General features: G+C 33.8%; 1 protein-coding gene across 4 annotated transcripts in view; it reads right to left on the bottom strand.

The window, feature by feature from the left end:
• Window positions 1-19,033, bottom strand: part of LOC116427633 (spondin-1) — a 35,746-nt gene that overhangs the window by 15,635 nt on the left and 1,078 nt on the right. For all 4 annotated transcript variants that reach the window (XM_031978199.2, XM_031978201.2, XM_031978202.2 and 1 more), the window contains exon 2: window positions 9,031-9,232. In XM_031978199.2, coding sequence (XP_031834059.1) covers window positions 9,031-9,232 — 202 coding nt within the window. The remainder of the gene's footprint in view (window positions 1-9,030; window positions 9,233-19,033) is intronic.

Here is a 19,033-nt window from a genome sequence, read left to right as displayed (position 1 = left end):
TGTGAAGTCGATCGACAGAAAATTCTGCTTCTGAAGCCTTCTTGGAAACGAAACTTTTAGTGTAAGAAAAATTTATATTGTAAATAAAAATTTAAAAGATTTATATTATAAGTGAAAATTGAAAAGATTCATTTTATAAATGGAAATGGAAAAAAATATATTTTGCAAATGAAAATTTAAAGAATTTATTAGTTATTATTATGTATATTAAATTTAAGTAGTATGTTAGTGTTTGATTTAAGTGTTTTTGTTTCTGATATTTCCAAATTATATTATTTATCGAATAGAATAAGCTTTTAGGTATTTTTGAAGAGGACCTTGTCGATATATCACTACAGATGGAATATTGATTAAAACAAGATCACAATGATATCGCTCGAATATTATTTCATTTGCTAAGTATTGTTAATGTAATTTTCCATCATTCCACTCTTTATCCTTCTCTCGCGAACGAAATTCATGTAACAAGGTCATATTCCTTTCGTAGGAGAACGGGTTTTAGCCGTGGAAAAAACAGCCTGGCCAACAGAAATTCAAAGAACTATTTAATATTCGCGGAATCAGCACTAACCTTGTTATCTCAATTTCCGAGGGCTCCTCGTTTAACCGTGCAAGCGCGGAATTAATTATTTAACTTACTTTCGCCCAGTAGAAGCGAATGTTGGGAGTAAAATCGAAGTTCGGATTAAGGAATCGAGTTTCCTAATTCTTTTATCACTTCAAATAGTTCAACATTTGCATTTTCCGCCTACTAAAGTTCACATATAAAATCTAATGGGAATCACGAATGAATTGTTCTTATAGTTCAAGGTAAAATGAATTTCGTATCGATTTGACCTTCGAAAATTTGGCAAACGATTCCGATAAATATCGAAACGTTGACGTTGTAATGGAATAAAGTATCATAAATCCGGATCTGGACGTGTTTAAGCGTCGCCAGACATTGATATTCGGAAACTGCGTCAGTAAACGGACTCATGACCTCCCACGATAATTCCCATAACCCTGAATTAGAAGAATTAATTGCGAAAAATGGGAGGAGGAGGGGAGGAAGCAGAGTTAACTGAAACCTTCGTTGGGGTATCGTGTTTCCCACGTCAATGCGCGTAAAAATGGAAGGAAAGGAACGCAGCCTTGTCGATTTTGTTGAATGTGCGTAAAAAAATCTTATTTAAATTAACCAAGAAAAGTATATATAAATATTACCCGAAAATATTTTATTCTTATACTTTGTATTATTATTAGTCGATGGCTCAGTTTAGTATTTATTATTAGTATATTTATTATTACATACATAATGTTAACTATAATAATATTGATAATACTATAAAAATGATAAAAATAAGAAATAATAATATTTATATTAGTATTTATTATTTGAGAGTTTGATATGTATTTATATTTCATGAAGCAGATGAATTCAAATTTCACTTTATAATTATTCATTTCAGTTGTACAATTAGTCATATTTATTTATTTAATTTTTCATTAAACAAAACTTCCATCTTATTAGAACTTAGAATTAGAACTTATCAAGGGTTTTATTAGAATTTACAATTAGAATTTATTAAGAATCTTATTATAACTTATCGAAATTCCATATTCAACAGACGGTTTCATGAAAAATTCAATTAATTCCACGTGTGTTCCAGTTATGTCTAAATTGAAAATACAAGAATGATTTAATTGTTTGCTGCGTGTTCGTAATCAGAAATCGACAGTTCAATTATAAGCGACGGGGAAAGAGATTATTTGTTAAAAAGCTCGTATCGAATCTCGTCAAGCTGAAAATCGATTTGGTGAAGCTCGCAGTCGGTTGCAGTATCTCGAGAATTTACTTGTCAAGCAGCTTGATCGCCTCTCCGTTTACGTCTTTAGAAACCCTTCGAACGTAAATCACGGAGATTTGTTGTCTGCACGGACAGGTTTAATCGAATCCAGGGTAACGTTTGTTATTTGCCGATCTGTATCTTTTTCACGCCAAAATATTATTCCCTACGGCCGACACGCATTCTTTAACTTTCTTCAATTTTTTTTCATACGACTCTCTTTGCGACTAAGCTCGACTAGCTAATTCTACTATCAACAAATTGCAAGAAATGAGAAGAAATGTTCCATCTTTCGTAAGTACTTAGCCAATCGAATGGGAAGATCTCCCACTTTTCTCTTACCAACGTAGTTCCATTTATTTCGTTTACTTTTTTCGTTTGTTATTTAGTTTTAAGTAGTTTTTTAATTTAGTTATATATTTACATTTAGCTTTTATCTTTTATTTAGTCGTGAGTTTTGCTTTAATCTAACTTTTGGACTGGGGATATTTACAATTCAATAAACACCTTCCTTACTATTGCAAAACACAATTTTTAATCAAATTTGTTGAACGAGTTCGATTAAAGTTAATGAAACAGATTATAGTTCTTTTTAGGTGGTTGCCTAAGTGTCAAATTTGAAAGTGAGATATTGAATATAATAAAACAGTTTTTGACCTCGATGCATGTTCAGCGAGGAAGATTTTTATTAGACTAATCTGGAATTCTTCTCTCGTCATTGTAGATTAAGGGGTTCGCATTGTTACACATCTCTTTTACAATTTTAAAATCCATGTTCCATCTGAATCCTACTTGTTACAAACGATAACAATTCGTTAGATTTTTTCTTACATTTGAAGTCTCTGTAACTGGATACTCGGCTCGAGATGTTCCAAGCGAAGTTCCCAAAAGATTTATTGTCACCGAGAAGTGCGAGCATCGTATCAAAAGACACAATGAAACGTGAAACCAGAAAACTGGGTACCAAATATCGTTGAACCTATAAAATGCAACGATCATTTCTCATCCGTTTATTCTGTTTAAAGTTCAATGGAGCGGATGAAGGTGTTACAGAGCAGGGTGAGCGACAAGGGTGTAATTCGATTTACCCCTGAGAATTGTTTTACAAACAAACTTGTTTATTATTCCCTTTGCAATTAATTCTACGGTGGATATATAGCACTGAGTTTACGGAACGCGACAATTTGACGCATATCGATTATTATACACATTATTTGGTAAATGCCTTCGTCCATTTTGATTTATGCACGAACAGGTATTATAATCGTCTATTTATAAACCCCTAATTTTCAAAACTTAAATAAATAAATATTTTGCTAGGAACTTCCAAAAAACGATACAATAAATTCTACAATAAATATCAATAAACTTAGTATCAGTTGCACTGTGGAACAAATTTTGACCTATGTTACTTTTTGCAATAATCACTATGTGATCCTTATAAAGTTCCTTACCCTAAATACGAATCCGGAAACCAAATTGCTGGGTTAGGTCCAGTTTTAGAAAAAACTGGGGTTCTGTAAAACCGGTCGAATTTTTCAGGAAACCAAGTGTTACGTGAAAACTAAAAACGATAGGCAGTTAAAATTTGTCGCAAAAAATAAAGGAGACTTGCCCGATCACGTAGTTATAAAAATTTTGAATTTTGCGTATCATTAAATGTTTGTGAACGATGATCAAAGTTTAAAAAAGTGTAGATGCGCGTACTTTGTATGCACTTCTGTTACATTTCTACGAAAAGTGGGTTGGCCAACACGAATTTGCTGTGCACCATTGGATTCTGCAGACAAACATCAAATTATTTAAAACAGGACGATCGTGAAAACTTTCTCGTAACTATTATGAAAATTTATAAAACAATTAAACATTATACATATACATATAAGAAGTGACCTGTTTTTTTCGAAAACTAGACCTGACCCAGCAATTTGGTTTTCGGATTCGTATTTAGAGTAAGGAACTCTATAAGAAACACATAGTGGTTATTGCAAAAAGTAACATAGGTCAAAATTTGTTCCACAGTGTTATCTATTGCATACACACCTAATTTCCATGTATTTCATTACAAAACTATTATAACAATACATACAATATTATCATTTTCCTATAATCCATTACACTAGATTCCTTTATTCGATTTTCATTTCATAAATATTTTTCTGCGATCATTCTTCCATTCAAAATTGTCCTCTATTTTTACGAAGCGCGTCGATGGAGAAACATGAAAATTTTTGAGCAATAAAAAACATCGTGTTCAGCAGAATCTACTTGTTGAAACCGAGGCAAGGGAAATATTCCCAGCTTCGTCCCATTAGTAAACAATACATTTATATATCGATTATCCGCGGCTCGGCTGAATAGAACTGTTAACCGACTCTGCGCCGGACGTTTTATTTTTAATGGGCGAACGCGGAGAATGGCGGGCTTTAATTGCTGAAGGGTGGAAAGCTGAATTTAGTTTGCGCCACGTCCTTACCGTTCATTACTCTTTTCGCCGGGTCTGGATTTGAGGGAAGATCATAAACCACAATTTCTACTGTCCCTGTCCTATTGTCCTTTTCCCTCTGTGCGTCGTGCGCTAACAATCAGTACTTTCTACCGACAAAAGAAGATTAAAAGTTTCTCCTCGAGATTAAAGCAGCTTGCCGCGGAAACTGGCTATAGCTTTGAAACCGCCTTGCCGCGTTGTTGTTGCTTTTCATTCCAAAAGAACGTTGCGACTCTCATCTGTCACATGCAGCGACATAGAAAAATATTTACTTTTCGTCGGGGAAAAAAAATGATTGATCGTTACTTCACTTAAAACATTTACAGAACTGTCGTTTTACATTTAACAACGTTATGGTACTTTTGATTGCATCCGAAACGTTGTGGTGCATTAATATTTCATTTAGAAATGACAGCGCTTTTATCCCCTTGTAAAAACATTGGTAAATTTTCATTTTAAAATGGACGATGTAGAATAGCTGGTATTCCATTTTGATGTTTTCATAGGACAAGTTAGTAGGATATCTATTTGTCAGTTTCAACGGTACAGAAATATCGGCCATTTTTGCATGACGTTTTAAAGATTTTATTCTTTTGAAACCTTTATTCTTTTTAAACCTTATATTGATCGTATCAATATCTTAACCCTTTGCACTTAGGAGAGTCACCACATGGTTTGATGCAGTAAAATTATAAAGTTTGATGTTTAACGCTAAACTTCGTACAACGCATCACTATGTGAAATATCAAAGTAAAATACTTTTGTCCCTTAATTTATCGATTAAATTACTTTTATTAGTCACAACGACCATCGTCTATATTTTATCAAAGAGTGTTGATTATTTCTAGCAAAAAACTTTCAAGTGCAAAGGATTAATGCTTACTGTAATAATGACAATCCAGATTCCAAATGATAATTTAGAACAATCTTCAGCAATTACCAAAGGGTAATTTACTATTTCTGTTTAACAATTCTTTTTACTACAGAAAATATTAGATCTGCCCGACAGTTCTGTTCAAAGTTAAATGAACGAAAGAAAACGCGTAATACTTAATCAAATTTTAAAACTGGCCATTTGACGGTTAGTGTTAAGGTAACAGAATAAATTTGACATCGAGCCACGTTCGATACACGAGGGCAAAGGGTTAACTCCGAGGTTCGATTCACTGGATCATGAAAACGATATTCGCGGCACGCGTGCAGTTATCGAAAACTAAGCCGCGCGCCCCGTCGGCGACGATCCACGGCCACTAACTCATGCAAATGCGACGAGTCGGTGAATTAATGCGTTACGTAACATGCTGGCCGGTGGCCAGGTGAGAACTCGGCGCGCGGATGCAGTTCAACGAATGCACCGAGTGCAACGGCGGCTACGGCGGCGACGCACAGTGATCCATTCGCCCGAAAACGTGGCCAAAATAGCAAAAATAAAAGGTTCCATTTCACGGAATTAATGACATTAGTATACACGATATCCGTGTACGATTTGAAATAACTGGCTACAAAATAAAGGTAAACAAGTTAGATGATGCATTTCGTTTTAGTTGAAACAGAAACAAAAGGAAAGAAGAAAACTGAACGACTGATTAATCAGAAAATATAGGAATTGATATAAAGACAAATGAACGAAGGAAAACGCCCAATTTTGAATTCGGACATTTGACGTTATTCCAGTTCAAAGTTGATAGTCAAATACTAACCCTTTGCACCAGAAAGTTTTTCACTAGAAGTATTTAACATTTTCTTATGAGACACGAACGATATTTTTTAAGGTATGTAGCTATGTTATTGAAATATTTTACATATTGATGCATTGTGTGAAGTTTAGAATGAAATATAAAGCTGTACAGTTTCACTGCATTAAATCGAGTAGTGACAAGGTTGCCTATCGAGCGCAGAGGATTAAGATGCTACTTTGAAAGTAAATGACTAGTTATCAATTTATTTTGTCAAAGCAGAAATTGTAAATTATAACCTAGAATCGTATGGACTTGAAACTTGTATTAACACTAAGTTTACAGCCGTTTATCATACACTTTATTCTATTGGTCTTAGAAAAATTGATTTTCGTTCATTTCGATTCTGGAAATTAGGGATTCATAGACACACGATTGAAATACTCATTTGTCTTATCACATTAATCAAAATCGACGTAAACATTAACTAAACAATGTTCATAAAATTCAATGTGCATCAAAGTGTGACGCGTTACGTAAACCTAGCATTAACGACAATAATTCATGTGTATATTTTTCGTATAACCATAAGCATAAAGTTAACGATTCGTCTGTAACCACCGACTCGGTCGCGACGCCGAAGAACGCGATGAAATCACGGCGGACAATAGACTCTCCCGCGGGGGAACAATGAATTCTTCGTTATCGAACACTCGCTTCCCTTGCCCGGTTCCGGGGACGTTCAAGGTGTTCGGCTTCCGTTCGATTCTTCGATGTTTTCGGGCTGCGCCAATGTGCGACCGAGCTGCGGCTTTCACGCCATTTTTATCGCTAGAATAAATTGCACCGTTCCGAGGAAATTCGAAATATTTCTTTCTGCGTTGCGATGATTAGATTCTAGACTTTTATGTATTCATGGGACGTTTGATAATGCAAAATTGAATGCGCGGAATGCGTACGATTAAGAAGAAATAGGTGAAGTATTTAAAGTGTAGTGGATTTTGTAACATTTTGAATGAATTAATCTCCTTGAAAATGTTTCAGAATATAAATATTATATATATATAAATATTCCAAGTCTATTGGTCATATTTCTAATGAAATTTTTGTTGGATGAAGTTTGAGTATGTTGACTATCGATGATTGAAGAAGACATGATTTATAATTGATTTGGAAATTGTGATGGAATTTACGAGGATGATCAACTCGAATTTATAATAAACGAAGATTTCTGTTCGGTGTGATTGAAGTATAATTGAGTATCGATGATCGAAAAATGTACGCATTCGAATTGTAGAAATTGTATCGAAGTCAAGGAGGAAATATACATTTTTTATTCTTTGTGTAGGAAGATTAAAGCAACTGTTTGTATTTAGAAAATTCAGGTTAGTTAGTACGATGTATAAAATATAACAATGAACATTTTTCAGCCAAGATAACTATTTGTTTTGCAGAGCAAAGTGGTTCATACTTTTCGCTTTCCGATTTGGAGACTAGTAATAAATGGTAAACTGTTAAAAATGGATAAACTAGAACAATGTGTCGCGCAGAATGATACACGTGGGACTTCGCCGGTTGTTTCAATAATTGCTGCCATTAACTTCGAAAGAAACGGTTCTCAGTGAGAAATCCTTCCCCGGAGCCTATTCAGAGTTCAACGACGTCCGTTCGCGAGATATATCGATAATGTGACTGCACGAATACCCGGAATCGCTGCTGGCAATCTAGATAGAGTTAGTCTGAAATATGGTCACATGGTTCTTGGTTGAATTATGGTAGTGGACTGACGAACAGAAATTGCTTAGTTTAATGAACTTTATAAAAAGTTACAAAAAATTCATTACTACAAAATTGGCATATTTTTCATATAAACAAATTATTAAATAATCATACGAGAACATTATAATCGTCTTTCGGTAACCATATTCGAATAATAACAATTTTATTCAATCTTCTATTTTAACAAATATAATTCAATATATCAACGCTAATAAATTATTTAAATTGTGTGACAATTAATATCTCGAGGAATGAAATGATACAATGAGACATTTTAAAGTAGAATAGCTTTACAGAAGAAGACCAGTTCATTGTAATAGCAAGGATATTATAATCGTTACGAGCAATTAATATAACGACTGTAATGCCCGTTAAACGGTTCCGTAATAAGAAACACGGTATTCAATGACGTTATTTGTGTGACAGACGTTTGTGCAACGGTTAAGGTGATCCAATAAAATTAGTTACCTCGTTAAACGGGCACACCTGTATTTTCGTAAATCCCAGTAATTAGTTAACAGCTGAAAACGACGCACCTGCGCAATCTCTTCATCGCAGCCATCATACAAACAAGCAATTTGGAAGCTTAGGTGCGAATCTGTCTAACTATTCAAAGTTGAGGCGAAGAGAATTAAAAGTTTCAATGAACTTGGATCAAGTCCCCCCAACTTTCACCCTCGCGAAGTTCATTACAGTCAGGTTACACGATTTATCAAACCTGGCGTGAATGAATTTTTTTTTATTACTTCCGCGACACACGGACGTCATTTAATCATTTTCCGCGACTGTACGACGCGCGAAAATCGACGTTTTTTAATATAAGTGTTCCTGATTACGGCCAGACACGCCTCGAATCAAACGTCGGATTAAATTTGAAGTTCTTGAAGCTTTCGACGTTTATATTCAAATTCGATGATCGTCATTATTTCATTATATAATTTCAATATGACAATTTGTATTCATCTTATTATATAGATACCGAGAAAATTGAAAGAAGTCTTTTCAAATGAATTAAGATCTAAACAAAAATTTGAATTATTAAATTTATTTTTATTTGAATGCAAACTTGAATGCAAAGTTCGGAAACTTTACAGTGAATCATAGAATCACAGAAATCCAATTTCAAAAAGAATTCCTTAGGTTCATTGATATTCTCTGAAAAATGTAATTGATAATTTTAAACAAAGCCTTCGATGCAGAAGCCTTTCATTTGCTTCTAAAATTGAAGTATATAAAATGTGAATAATAGCACACTCACCGCTGTATCTGGTATTGGGCATATACGAGAAAACCATTTCCGTTCGGTTGAACAGCGTGATGAAAAGATGGTATTTCCCTTCGGCGTTCGACCGGGGCATGGTGGTGCCGTCTATCATTCGGTTGCATTTCGAGGCAGTTGTGCTCCTTATCACCTCCAGCAGCAACAAAAAACAGTGGACGCCCTTTGAGCTGATTAACCACTGTGAAAAAGAAGCGCAAGGTCGACGTTAAACCGTGAACTCTTCATTTCATTATACTGCGGCTCGTGTTTCGCGCACCGAGACTGCAACACGGCAATTTTATCGTGTATCGTAGCGAAAAATTGAATTTTAATGCGAGTTAAAATCTGTGCCAATATTAAGAATGCACTTTAAGTTTTCCAATAAGTAGAGCACTATTCTTTTTATAACAAGATGGTAAGATAATTGTGAATTTAAGATACTTATCAAGCTCTTACATTAATAAAATGCATTTTATCCGTGCATCGTTTGAGCAAATTGAATTTTAATGCGATTTAAATTTGTGCCGATATTAGAAAAGTACTTTGAATTTTCCAATCAGTAGAGCACTATTCTTTTTATAACAGGATGGTGTGATAATTGTGAATTTAAGATACTTATCAAGCTGTTACATTAATAAAATGCATATTATTGTGCTGATATTAGAAATGCACTTTAAATTTTCCAATAAGTGGCGCACTATTCCTTTTATAACAAGATTGTAAGATAATTGTAAGTATAGAATGTTTGTCAAATTCTAACGTTGATAAAATGCAGTTTACGTATGCATCGTTGCAGCAAATTGAATTTTAATGGAGCGCTTTTCCATAATTATATTTGAAACGAAATTTATGTGAATTTTAGGGTCATTTAGGGCAATATTGAGCTGGGTTCCAGTGAAATGAATATTGCTATCAGGTATCGAATACATCGTAACCGAAGAATCCAACATGGCGATCGTTTCAATGCATTCCATTGGGAAAGAAAACTTTGAAGCATGTAATTTAGTCTACGGTAATATCGGAAGCATACTTTCTGTGGAATCTTCGCTAAATTCTCGCTGATACGAATATTTCAATTACCTGTCGGGTATGTTGTATCCATCTTTGAGAATTCAATATAATAGTTGTGCATTGATGTGCAAAATTATTTTAATATTTGCCTTCTAAGGATATTAAATGTATTATCTTAGAAGAAATTATTCAAATTATTAATTTTATACACTACTGAACATTATTAGCGAATAAGATGAATTAAATTATAACAGAAAAAATTAATTAATATATATATATATAAATATAAATAATAATAATAATAATATATATATATATATAAATTAATATTGACTAATTTTAGAATGATATTATTCCGAGAGATTTATCTCAAATACAAAAATATCATAGTCATATTAAATTCTTCTTTTGTTCTAAAAGAAATGAAGTTTATGGGTTAAAATATATTGTTTATTTAGATCTATTTTTTAATGTACATTTTGCCATGACTCGTCAAAAATATGCACGATAATAAGAATAATGCGTCACAAGCAGGATTAGGATCGGAAAGCGATTGACCCAATTTATCCATGAACAGTCACGGCAGATGGTGGCAGACGGTGAGTTTTCATTTCATGCGAATAGAGGCGATTTAGTTTCTTTTTCATGTGGCAGATGCGATGGAGAAACGGAGATTCGATGTTCTTTCGAACGTATCGCGCGTGTGAACGAGCTTTCGGCATATGCATAAAACAATCCATGTTATATGTTCGTAGATACTAAATTTTTGCATCAATGACAAAAAAAATATAGAATGTCTGAGATATCTTTCTATATTTAATTATGATTAAACAATTTAAAATGACAATTTTAGTCAAAGAGTAAATTTTCTATGTCTAATTGACGTTCGAGCAAATTTTTTCGATTGTGTCTGTGCAAAATATTGTTCGTCATCTTTATCCGTGAAGGTTTGATCAGGCTAAAACAATATTTTAATCTATTACCGTGCAAAATTAATACGTTCGCAGACGTGAATGCTATAGCATTCATTTTCAGTGTGATACAAAACAACATGAGTGCTATAAACATTCAAATTTATAAGACACATTGTCATGCATTTAATTCTACGTAGCCCTGAGTTTTTGAAATTATTATGCACCTTATCCCTCGGAGTAATTAACGAGCTGCATTTTTGCAGCTCATTAAAATGTTTACTGCCCGCGAACGTGTTAAATTAGTTTTCAACAAACTTTGCGAAACGTCACTTGAAACACGTCAGATTTGCATCTGTATCTGTACGTTAGTATTTGCTTTTATTTTTGAGTTTACCGTTTTCTTCGCCGTATTTTATTTTATAAAGCTTTTCCCTAGAATTTACATTTTATCCTTTGAATCTATTTTTTGTACGAAACGGGGGGTTCCGCTCGAAATGGCCGACAATATTTTCGCTACAACTGATACTGACTGACGTGCGATAATGACTGGCTCAAATGTTCGTATTGCACGTCAATCAATCCACGTGTCAATAAGAAAACTATCAACGAAAATATTATTACGGTTCGTATATCCAAGTAAATATTTTTTCTAAAATAACTTCCACTGTTACATTAGCAAACGGATCTCAAATGATATGTTGCAGATTTTATAAAAATTATTTGTCGATCTCTATAATTAGCGAAATGTTTTTACGTTATCGATACATTCACGGTCGCGTAAACGGATTTTCAGCGATCTCCACGGCCAAGATCTTCATCAAGGCAAACGTCAATGATAGGATAAGCTGCGGTCGTTATGTAAGAGAAAATCGCATTATCGGTCGATTGAGCGGACCGTAAGCGAGTGTGTACAGTGTGCCGCGAAAGTATTGTGTTCCCAGCTTGCTCTGCTTTCTCGGGAAATATCGTAGCACAGTGAAATTTATTTTCTTTCAAGCTGGCGTGCCTCGAATTTTAATCTTTTTGCATCATACGATAAAATGGAGGATATTCCATTATCGTCAAATTTTAGTTTTTCTATTGTACAATACTTGAATGGTTACACTGTGGAATTATATGTATAGATTATAAAATAAAACCATAATGATAATAGTAGTAATAGTAGTAATAAGAATAGTAAGAAGAATAGTAAACCATAATAAATAATAGTAAACGATAATAAATAATAATAAATAATAATAAATAATAATAAATAATAATAATAAATAATAAATAATAGTAAATAATATTAAATAATAATAGTAATAACATAATAATGCTAATGATGCTAAATGGAATAGTAAAACAGGAATTTATTAAACACATCTGAACGAAAAGAGGATTTTAAATGGTTACTGTAAATCGCTTTCCCATGATCACAAAAAGACGTTCAACAAAATACATATTCAATTACTGAAATGTTCAATCTACGAGTACGAGTCATTCCGCAAAAATTGTTTGTTCAGAATGAAACATGAAAATCAGAATTGAAATCTCTTTCAACCAGAAAAATTTAATCAAAGAGCTTCAGACGAGCTCTCGAATATTGCAAATGATTGTCAAACTTATAATGAATTCAATTATTCGGAACAAAAAACTCGTTTCCGATGAAAATTCAATTTCCATGGAAAATAGATATCGCGGAGTTTTTCAACAAATTCCAGGCCAGATATTTCATATGCATTGTAACGTTTTTAGATGCATGGAGTCCTACGCGTCGACGGTAAAAAATGCTCGATTTGCCATGAAACGATCTGCATGAAATTTAAACCAAACGCGTACAATTTTTTCCGTCTTTTTTTCAGAAATATCGCAAGTTGATTTTTCATTCCTATAATATTTACAAAAACGATCGTTATATAAAGGAGAAACGCAGCACGCGAGAGAAACACGAAATGGAAAATTAATTATCTTGTATTTTCGAAATAAATCTGAAGATTCTATCAACATTCATGAATATGAATAACAATAAATCATTATTTTTTTTAAATACAGCAACGATTAATTACAGTTTTATCGTGTAGACATTGTTACACGAAAAATGTGAGAAAAACCCTAAATTTAAGATAAACACAATATTCCTCGATAAAGATAAACAAATACGTAAATATACATTCAACGATTCCTCAAATTCGATTTTCTCTTAACCCTTTTACGACTAATTTATTAATGTATTATGTTATTGTACTATTTCCAATGGCATTAGTAAAAACAATTGTTTACACTCCTTCCTATCAATTGTCTGTCGAAATACGTTTCAAATGAAACAATACAAGTAATACGAAGTTATCGAAAGGAAAATGCAAAAGGAACTCAGTGTGCAAAGGGTTAAAGTAAGTTTTGCAGGGAAGCTTCTATTCCAAATTCAAGTTTCGCCCTTGCCCATAAAATCGTTAACACCCCGGCATACCGGGAGTCGCGTGTGTATTTCACTGTGAGCGTTGGTCTCTCGGCAATTATGTAACCAACATTGTGTAACAATAAATATTCGGTGTATAGAGCGCAGGCTTGAGCCACAAAGTGTCACTTTGCCGGGTGCCGCTTCTATTAAATTAGAATGCGAATGTTCCGCGGGGAAGCACGTGAATGCCAGAGCCAAAGCGTTGCCAACACGTGCGACAAAACGTGTGGTCGTACTACTTGGTGCGCTTATACGTGCAGCAGAATCACTTAGTGACTCATCTTGCCAAGACGCGCGCCGCGGCGTCCTGAACGATTGCAATGGCGTTTCGTTCCCCTTCATTCGCGTTCCACAGTTCTGCGTGCGTTCCATCGTCAGAGTATTTACACAATTTTTTATATTTAGCTTAACGCGTTGACTGCCACGGTGGTCACCGATGACCGTAGCTTTCAAAACTACTCGAAAACAATTATAATTCGTGAGATGACTGGCGGCGAATGAAAATGTTTAATAACACAAATAACTCGGTCATAGTGTAACCTAATAACTGTGTGCCAAATAATTAGAACTGAAGTTTTTCGTGGCAGTCAGCGTGTTAATACTGGGTTTATTGTACAATTTATTCTATTGTTTCTAGAAAAGTTGATGTTTGCTCATTTGGATTTTGGACATCGGAGACTTAAAAATAAACTAAAATACATATTCCTGCAATTGCATCGATCAAAATCGAATGAAGCATTTACAAAATATCGTTTATAAAATTCACTGTGCGTCACATTGACGCGTCCTGTAAACCTACTGTTAAACAGGAAGAAAACGTAATTACATTTTGACACTGTCTCCATTTTCATGTTGACACTTCACTGTAATGAAGAACCGATTACAAGTTTTTCAATGACAATAAAATGCGTTTAATAACCTTCTTTTAAATGACCATTGAAAAAACACATTAAAATAGTAATGTTTTTATTTAATTCCACTGTGCGCAAATGATCCCAAGACAACTTTATATTTTGATATTTCTTATCATTTATGTTCTTCTTTACCTTAATCGAACAGTTTACGAATAATTGATTATATCTACCTGAAGTTGACGTTTAAATAAATCCTTCAATTGTAAATAAATGTTGTATTTCAAAATCGTTAAGGAACTGTTCTAAATGACAGTGTAAATGAGAAATTCGACGACCCTAATCGATCATGGCGCAGAACCAATACGACCGCAACCTTTTTGTCGTCCCTGTGTTTTAAAGCACATAAGAGGGCGGCCGGCCGCTATCGAGCAATTCCGCTCGGTTTACACGACAAAGCATTAGCGTGACCGAATAATAAGCCGGCTAACCATAAATCCGCCCGCGTCTCTGCACAGTGCCGGTTCGAAGAAGGCGCGCATAGGACAAGGGTATTTGACTCGGCCTGGCGTTCTGCCATTCTCGTTGCCATCCTCGACCGCAAAGCGCCGACAGGAATTCAAACAATAGCTTAGTAAGCCACGACCATGATTTTCCTGTCCGCCGCGACATTATCGCCGGGTTTACGTAACCTTGTTCTCCAATTCCAACGTTATGCGCGCCGTACCGCGGCCATTTTCGCGATCCCTTTGCACCCCTTAATCAATTCCGCTTGTTTCGAGCCGTTACAATATATGGGCGCCACGATGAACGCTCCGGTATCCTAGGAATATCAAGGATTTGTGCACAACGAATATTCCCTATGATTTATTCCCATCTCACCTCAGTTCTCGTAGACTTCAAGGGATATGTTTTTCGTTTAGATTCTATTGCTATGTTTTTAAAGAATCGAAGAGTTATTTTAACACGTCGACTGCCACGGTGGCTACCGGTGATCGGAGCTTCCAAATTGCTTGAAAACAATTACAATAAGAAAATTGATATTGAATCAAATTATCCAGTGACACAATAAAGTAGATAATAGTGTAATATGAGTATTTTAATACCAAAATATTAATTATTCCTAATACCATTTTCCTCTATTATAAAGGAATAAATCTTACTATAACAAAACGCTCGAAATTCTCGTGGCAGTCGACGTTTCATGTAAGTTTGTGATATAAGTTTCTTTAGAATTTATTGCGATTAATTATAAACGCAGTTTTTATATTAACGTGATTTCGTGTTTATGAAAACTTTGGTAAAACAAATATAGTCCTATCTGTCTAGCAATAAATATTTCTTTAAACATGTTTATTAATTCGTTAAGAAATATATTAAGAAATTTATTGACAAACTTATCAACGGACTGATACGTTTTCTTCAAAAACAACTTCCGCGATTCCTCAATTTTCATGTTTCGCGCAATGTTATCGAGTGAACGCGCAGCTCGAATTGTCATGTCTACGGAATAGAAGAATCAATGGAGCGCGCGCAAATATGTCACACGTCGAAGAAAACGAATCTCCACTATGTGTGTTCTCGCTCCTCGAAACATCTGTTAGAAAGTTTCGCAGCAGCGCCGCGCCTAGAAATATCGTCGCAATATTCTGAATGGGAATTCTGGTTGACCAATCAGGGGCGCGAGCTTTTGTTTTGTCGGGGAAGCTTCGGTTCTAATTAACTTCGACGAGATTAAACGCTAACTAACTTCGTGTTCGATATTGTTGAATACCGGCGAAGTGCGTTGCGCGCCAACTGGAATACAGGAAAGTTGTCTGATAATTGCGTTTTTCGCTCTGCCCGTGTTTGCCGAAGATACGATACAATATTTTCGTTCAATTGACAGTTTACTATAGCACTGTGGCGACGATACGGGAGAAGTAACTGAATAAACAACCTCATCTCGCGGATTTAACGGTTTCTGACGAGATCGTCGCACGTAATTTTTATATTCTTGACGATTTTGAAAAATGACGAGTCGAAAGTGATATCAAATTTTCAATATTAAACAGGTTTCAAACTTCGTGCAGAATCATTGATATTTATCAACTTATTTTTATTAAAGTTCTTCAGAAATTATTAATATTTATGAATGTAATAGTGAAATAATGGCATAATGCCATATATTATATTGGACAAAACAATATTTGATAAATTATACAGTAGTTTTATTTTTATCACAGATTAATTGTTATAGAATCAGTTTTTATTTATCCATAACATAGAAATATCAAAGATTTACTGAATATTCGACAATATCACTTACAAACGTAACAAAGTTTCTGCTTTGATTTTGGTAATTTCGAATACGTTAAACTTTTCCTTCCGCCTCTGCAGACAAAGTTTCGTTTCCTAACTGATCATCAATTTCCCCTCAAAAAAGCTTGGTTGTAAACTTGTGTAAATTGAATGGGTTATTTTATCTACCGCAAGTTTTTGAAGCATTCAGTAAAAGCTCTGGGAAAGTAGTTCCAAAGTTTGGGATGATTGATGAACGTAATCAAACTGTGAAGGGAAGGATATCTCCAATAATGGCGGTGTCCACCTCTTTCAAATCTGGCCCGAAGAAACATTGAAAAGTTCACAGTTCTAAATAACGTATAAAGTCAAGCTTCTTGCGCATTAATGTTTAGGAAAATAAAAAAAAATAAATTATTCCACATTGTTTTTAAATTACTAAATAAATTATCGATCAATTATTTGTTTAATATATTCATAGTATAATTGATAGACATTAACGAGAAAATATAATGAAGATTCTTAAAATACTTTTAATTTAATTTATTTATTCTAATTTAACTTTATTCACTGTTTCAGTAATACATTTAATAAACACTGATGTACATTAAGCATCGAAACATTTTAATATTCCCAAATTAATTTTCCAATTTATTTCTCTCCAATTCCAATTACAATCTTAATTGGTTCACCGTCCTTTCTATAATTTTACGAGAAGTGACCGCATTGGTTGACCATACAATTCACTATTAATTTCAACTTTTCTCCGTTTAAATAAATATCATGTTCCCCTACACATTTCCTCGTTTCTAATAAGCAATTTAGAAATAGTAATATCTATACTTCATTAAAAAGAGGAATGTTTCGATTACACACTTTGCACTAACGCAATACTTCACACTATCGTATACATTTTTCGTCGAAGCTTGATGTGCAGAAAACGTTTACGCAATATCTTTATATAATTTCACAGAACTACACAGAACTATGTCTTGTAGATAATAAACACAAAACATAAAATAATACAAATACAAATGTATTAAATATTTATTCTCTTATAATATCTATCAGAGTAAATTTAACATTTTTCCCACAACAATTTCTATGATTAATAAGAACACCACGACGATATTCTGATTACCCAAATACTTATAATTGTTGAAACATTTTATCTTGAATTGGATAATTATTTTCATTTAATAAACTTATCCCCTTTATTTCCGTTATTCTTGACAGATTAATTAAATCCTGTACGTTCATTCATTTCACTTTTAAGTAGAAACGGTACGTAAAGAACAGACTCATTAGCCATATGCAACGGCACGTGCATCCAACGAATATTAAAAATCGATTTCCTGCAAAACAAAGGAAGCCAATAAAAATCTGTATTCTATATCCTCATAAAATTTGTTCGTTCAACATTATCGCTGTTTATTTGCGAGACACTTTATGCGTATACTGAATGAATTTAATATTTTTCTAGAACTATTTTATTCCGTTGCATTTTCGATGAATACTCGACGAACCACTGTGCAATATGGCGTTAAAAATATTAGTTGTCTGTTGAAGTTTGTTGTGCATTAAACTGGAGTTCAAGAGATCGCTGTTTATCGTCGTGGATCACGTACTCCGTGTCAACAAACGGTCGGTACGTTCGCGAGCAGTCATTTCAAGGGTCATTGAGGATCTGCGCCCTCGCTGCACCGCTGACCTTTTATGGAAGATCACGGTAAATCGTGTGTACCCAGCGAAATGACATTTTCGATTTATTTTTTGCGTGAAAACGAAACGGATGAAAGTCAACTTATCATTATACCGTTTTTTCAGTTAGATACTCTACGCATTATTGTTTTCGATTGTTGAATGATTAGTTTTGAAAATTATGTGGTTAAATCGACAAATATAATTGTAATGATTGTGTAGAAATAAAAAGTAAATTTGTTATTAATATACAATAATTAGTTTAGCATTACTTCTGGTGTAACGATTCCTTTTAATCGCTTTAGTAACATTTCAAGTGCTTTTAAATTTTAATCGATATTGGCGAAATGATCGTCTCAGTCGTTTAAGATAATGATGTTTATAAGCTGTGGAGATTGAGTTTGTAATGTTTTCATTAACTTTTATTTATATTGGTGAATAATAGACGTTGATTGGATTTAATCTGGCTTAATTAGTTGCTCTAATTTTTTCCAGTTTGATAGGATTAAAACACGACGTTTTAGCGTGCATTAACTTTATGTAATAATAGAGTAATTAACGTTGATTAAAATTGGTATCCTATTGAAGTATAGTATCTCAATAGTGATTGGTTGATTAATCATTGAACTGATAATGTTTTACAAAATTGGAATGTTCCGAGATATTTTTTGTTAATCTAATGATGTATCAAATTGACATAACGAATATTGATTTTGACTTTGATTTTACTTTCAATAGGGAAACAACCCTTTTTATCATTCACAAGACACAAACCTTCTTAATGCAATGTTACCTTCCTTCTT

Source organism: Nomia melanderi, chromosome 1 (assembly GCF_051020985.1).
Source record: "Nomia melanderi isolate GNS246 chromosome 1, iyNomMela1, whole genome shotgun sequence".
In the NCBI taxonomy this organism is placed as follows: Eukaryota; Metazoa; Arthropoda; class Insecta; order Hymenoptera; family Halictidae; genus Nomia; species Nomia melanderi.
Note: the sequence above shows the minus strand (reverse complement) of the source record. Positions and strands in the feature narration are given on the sequence as shown.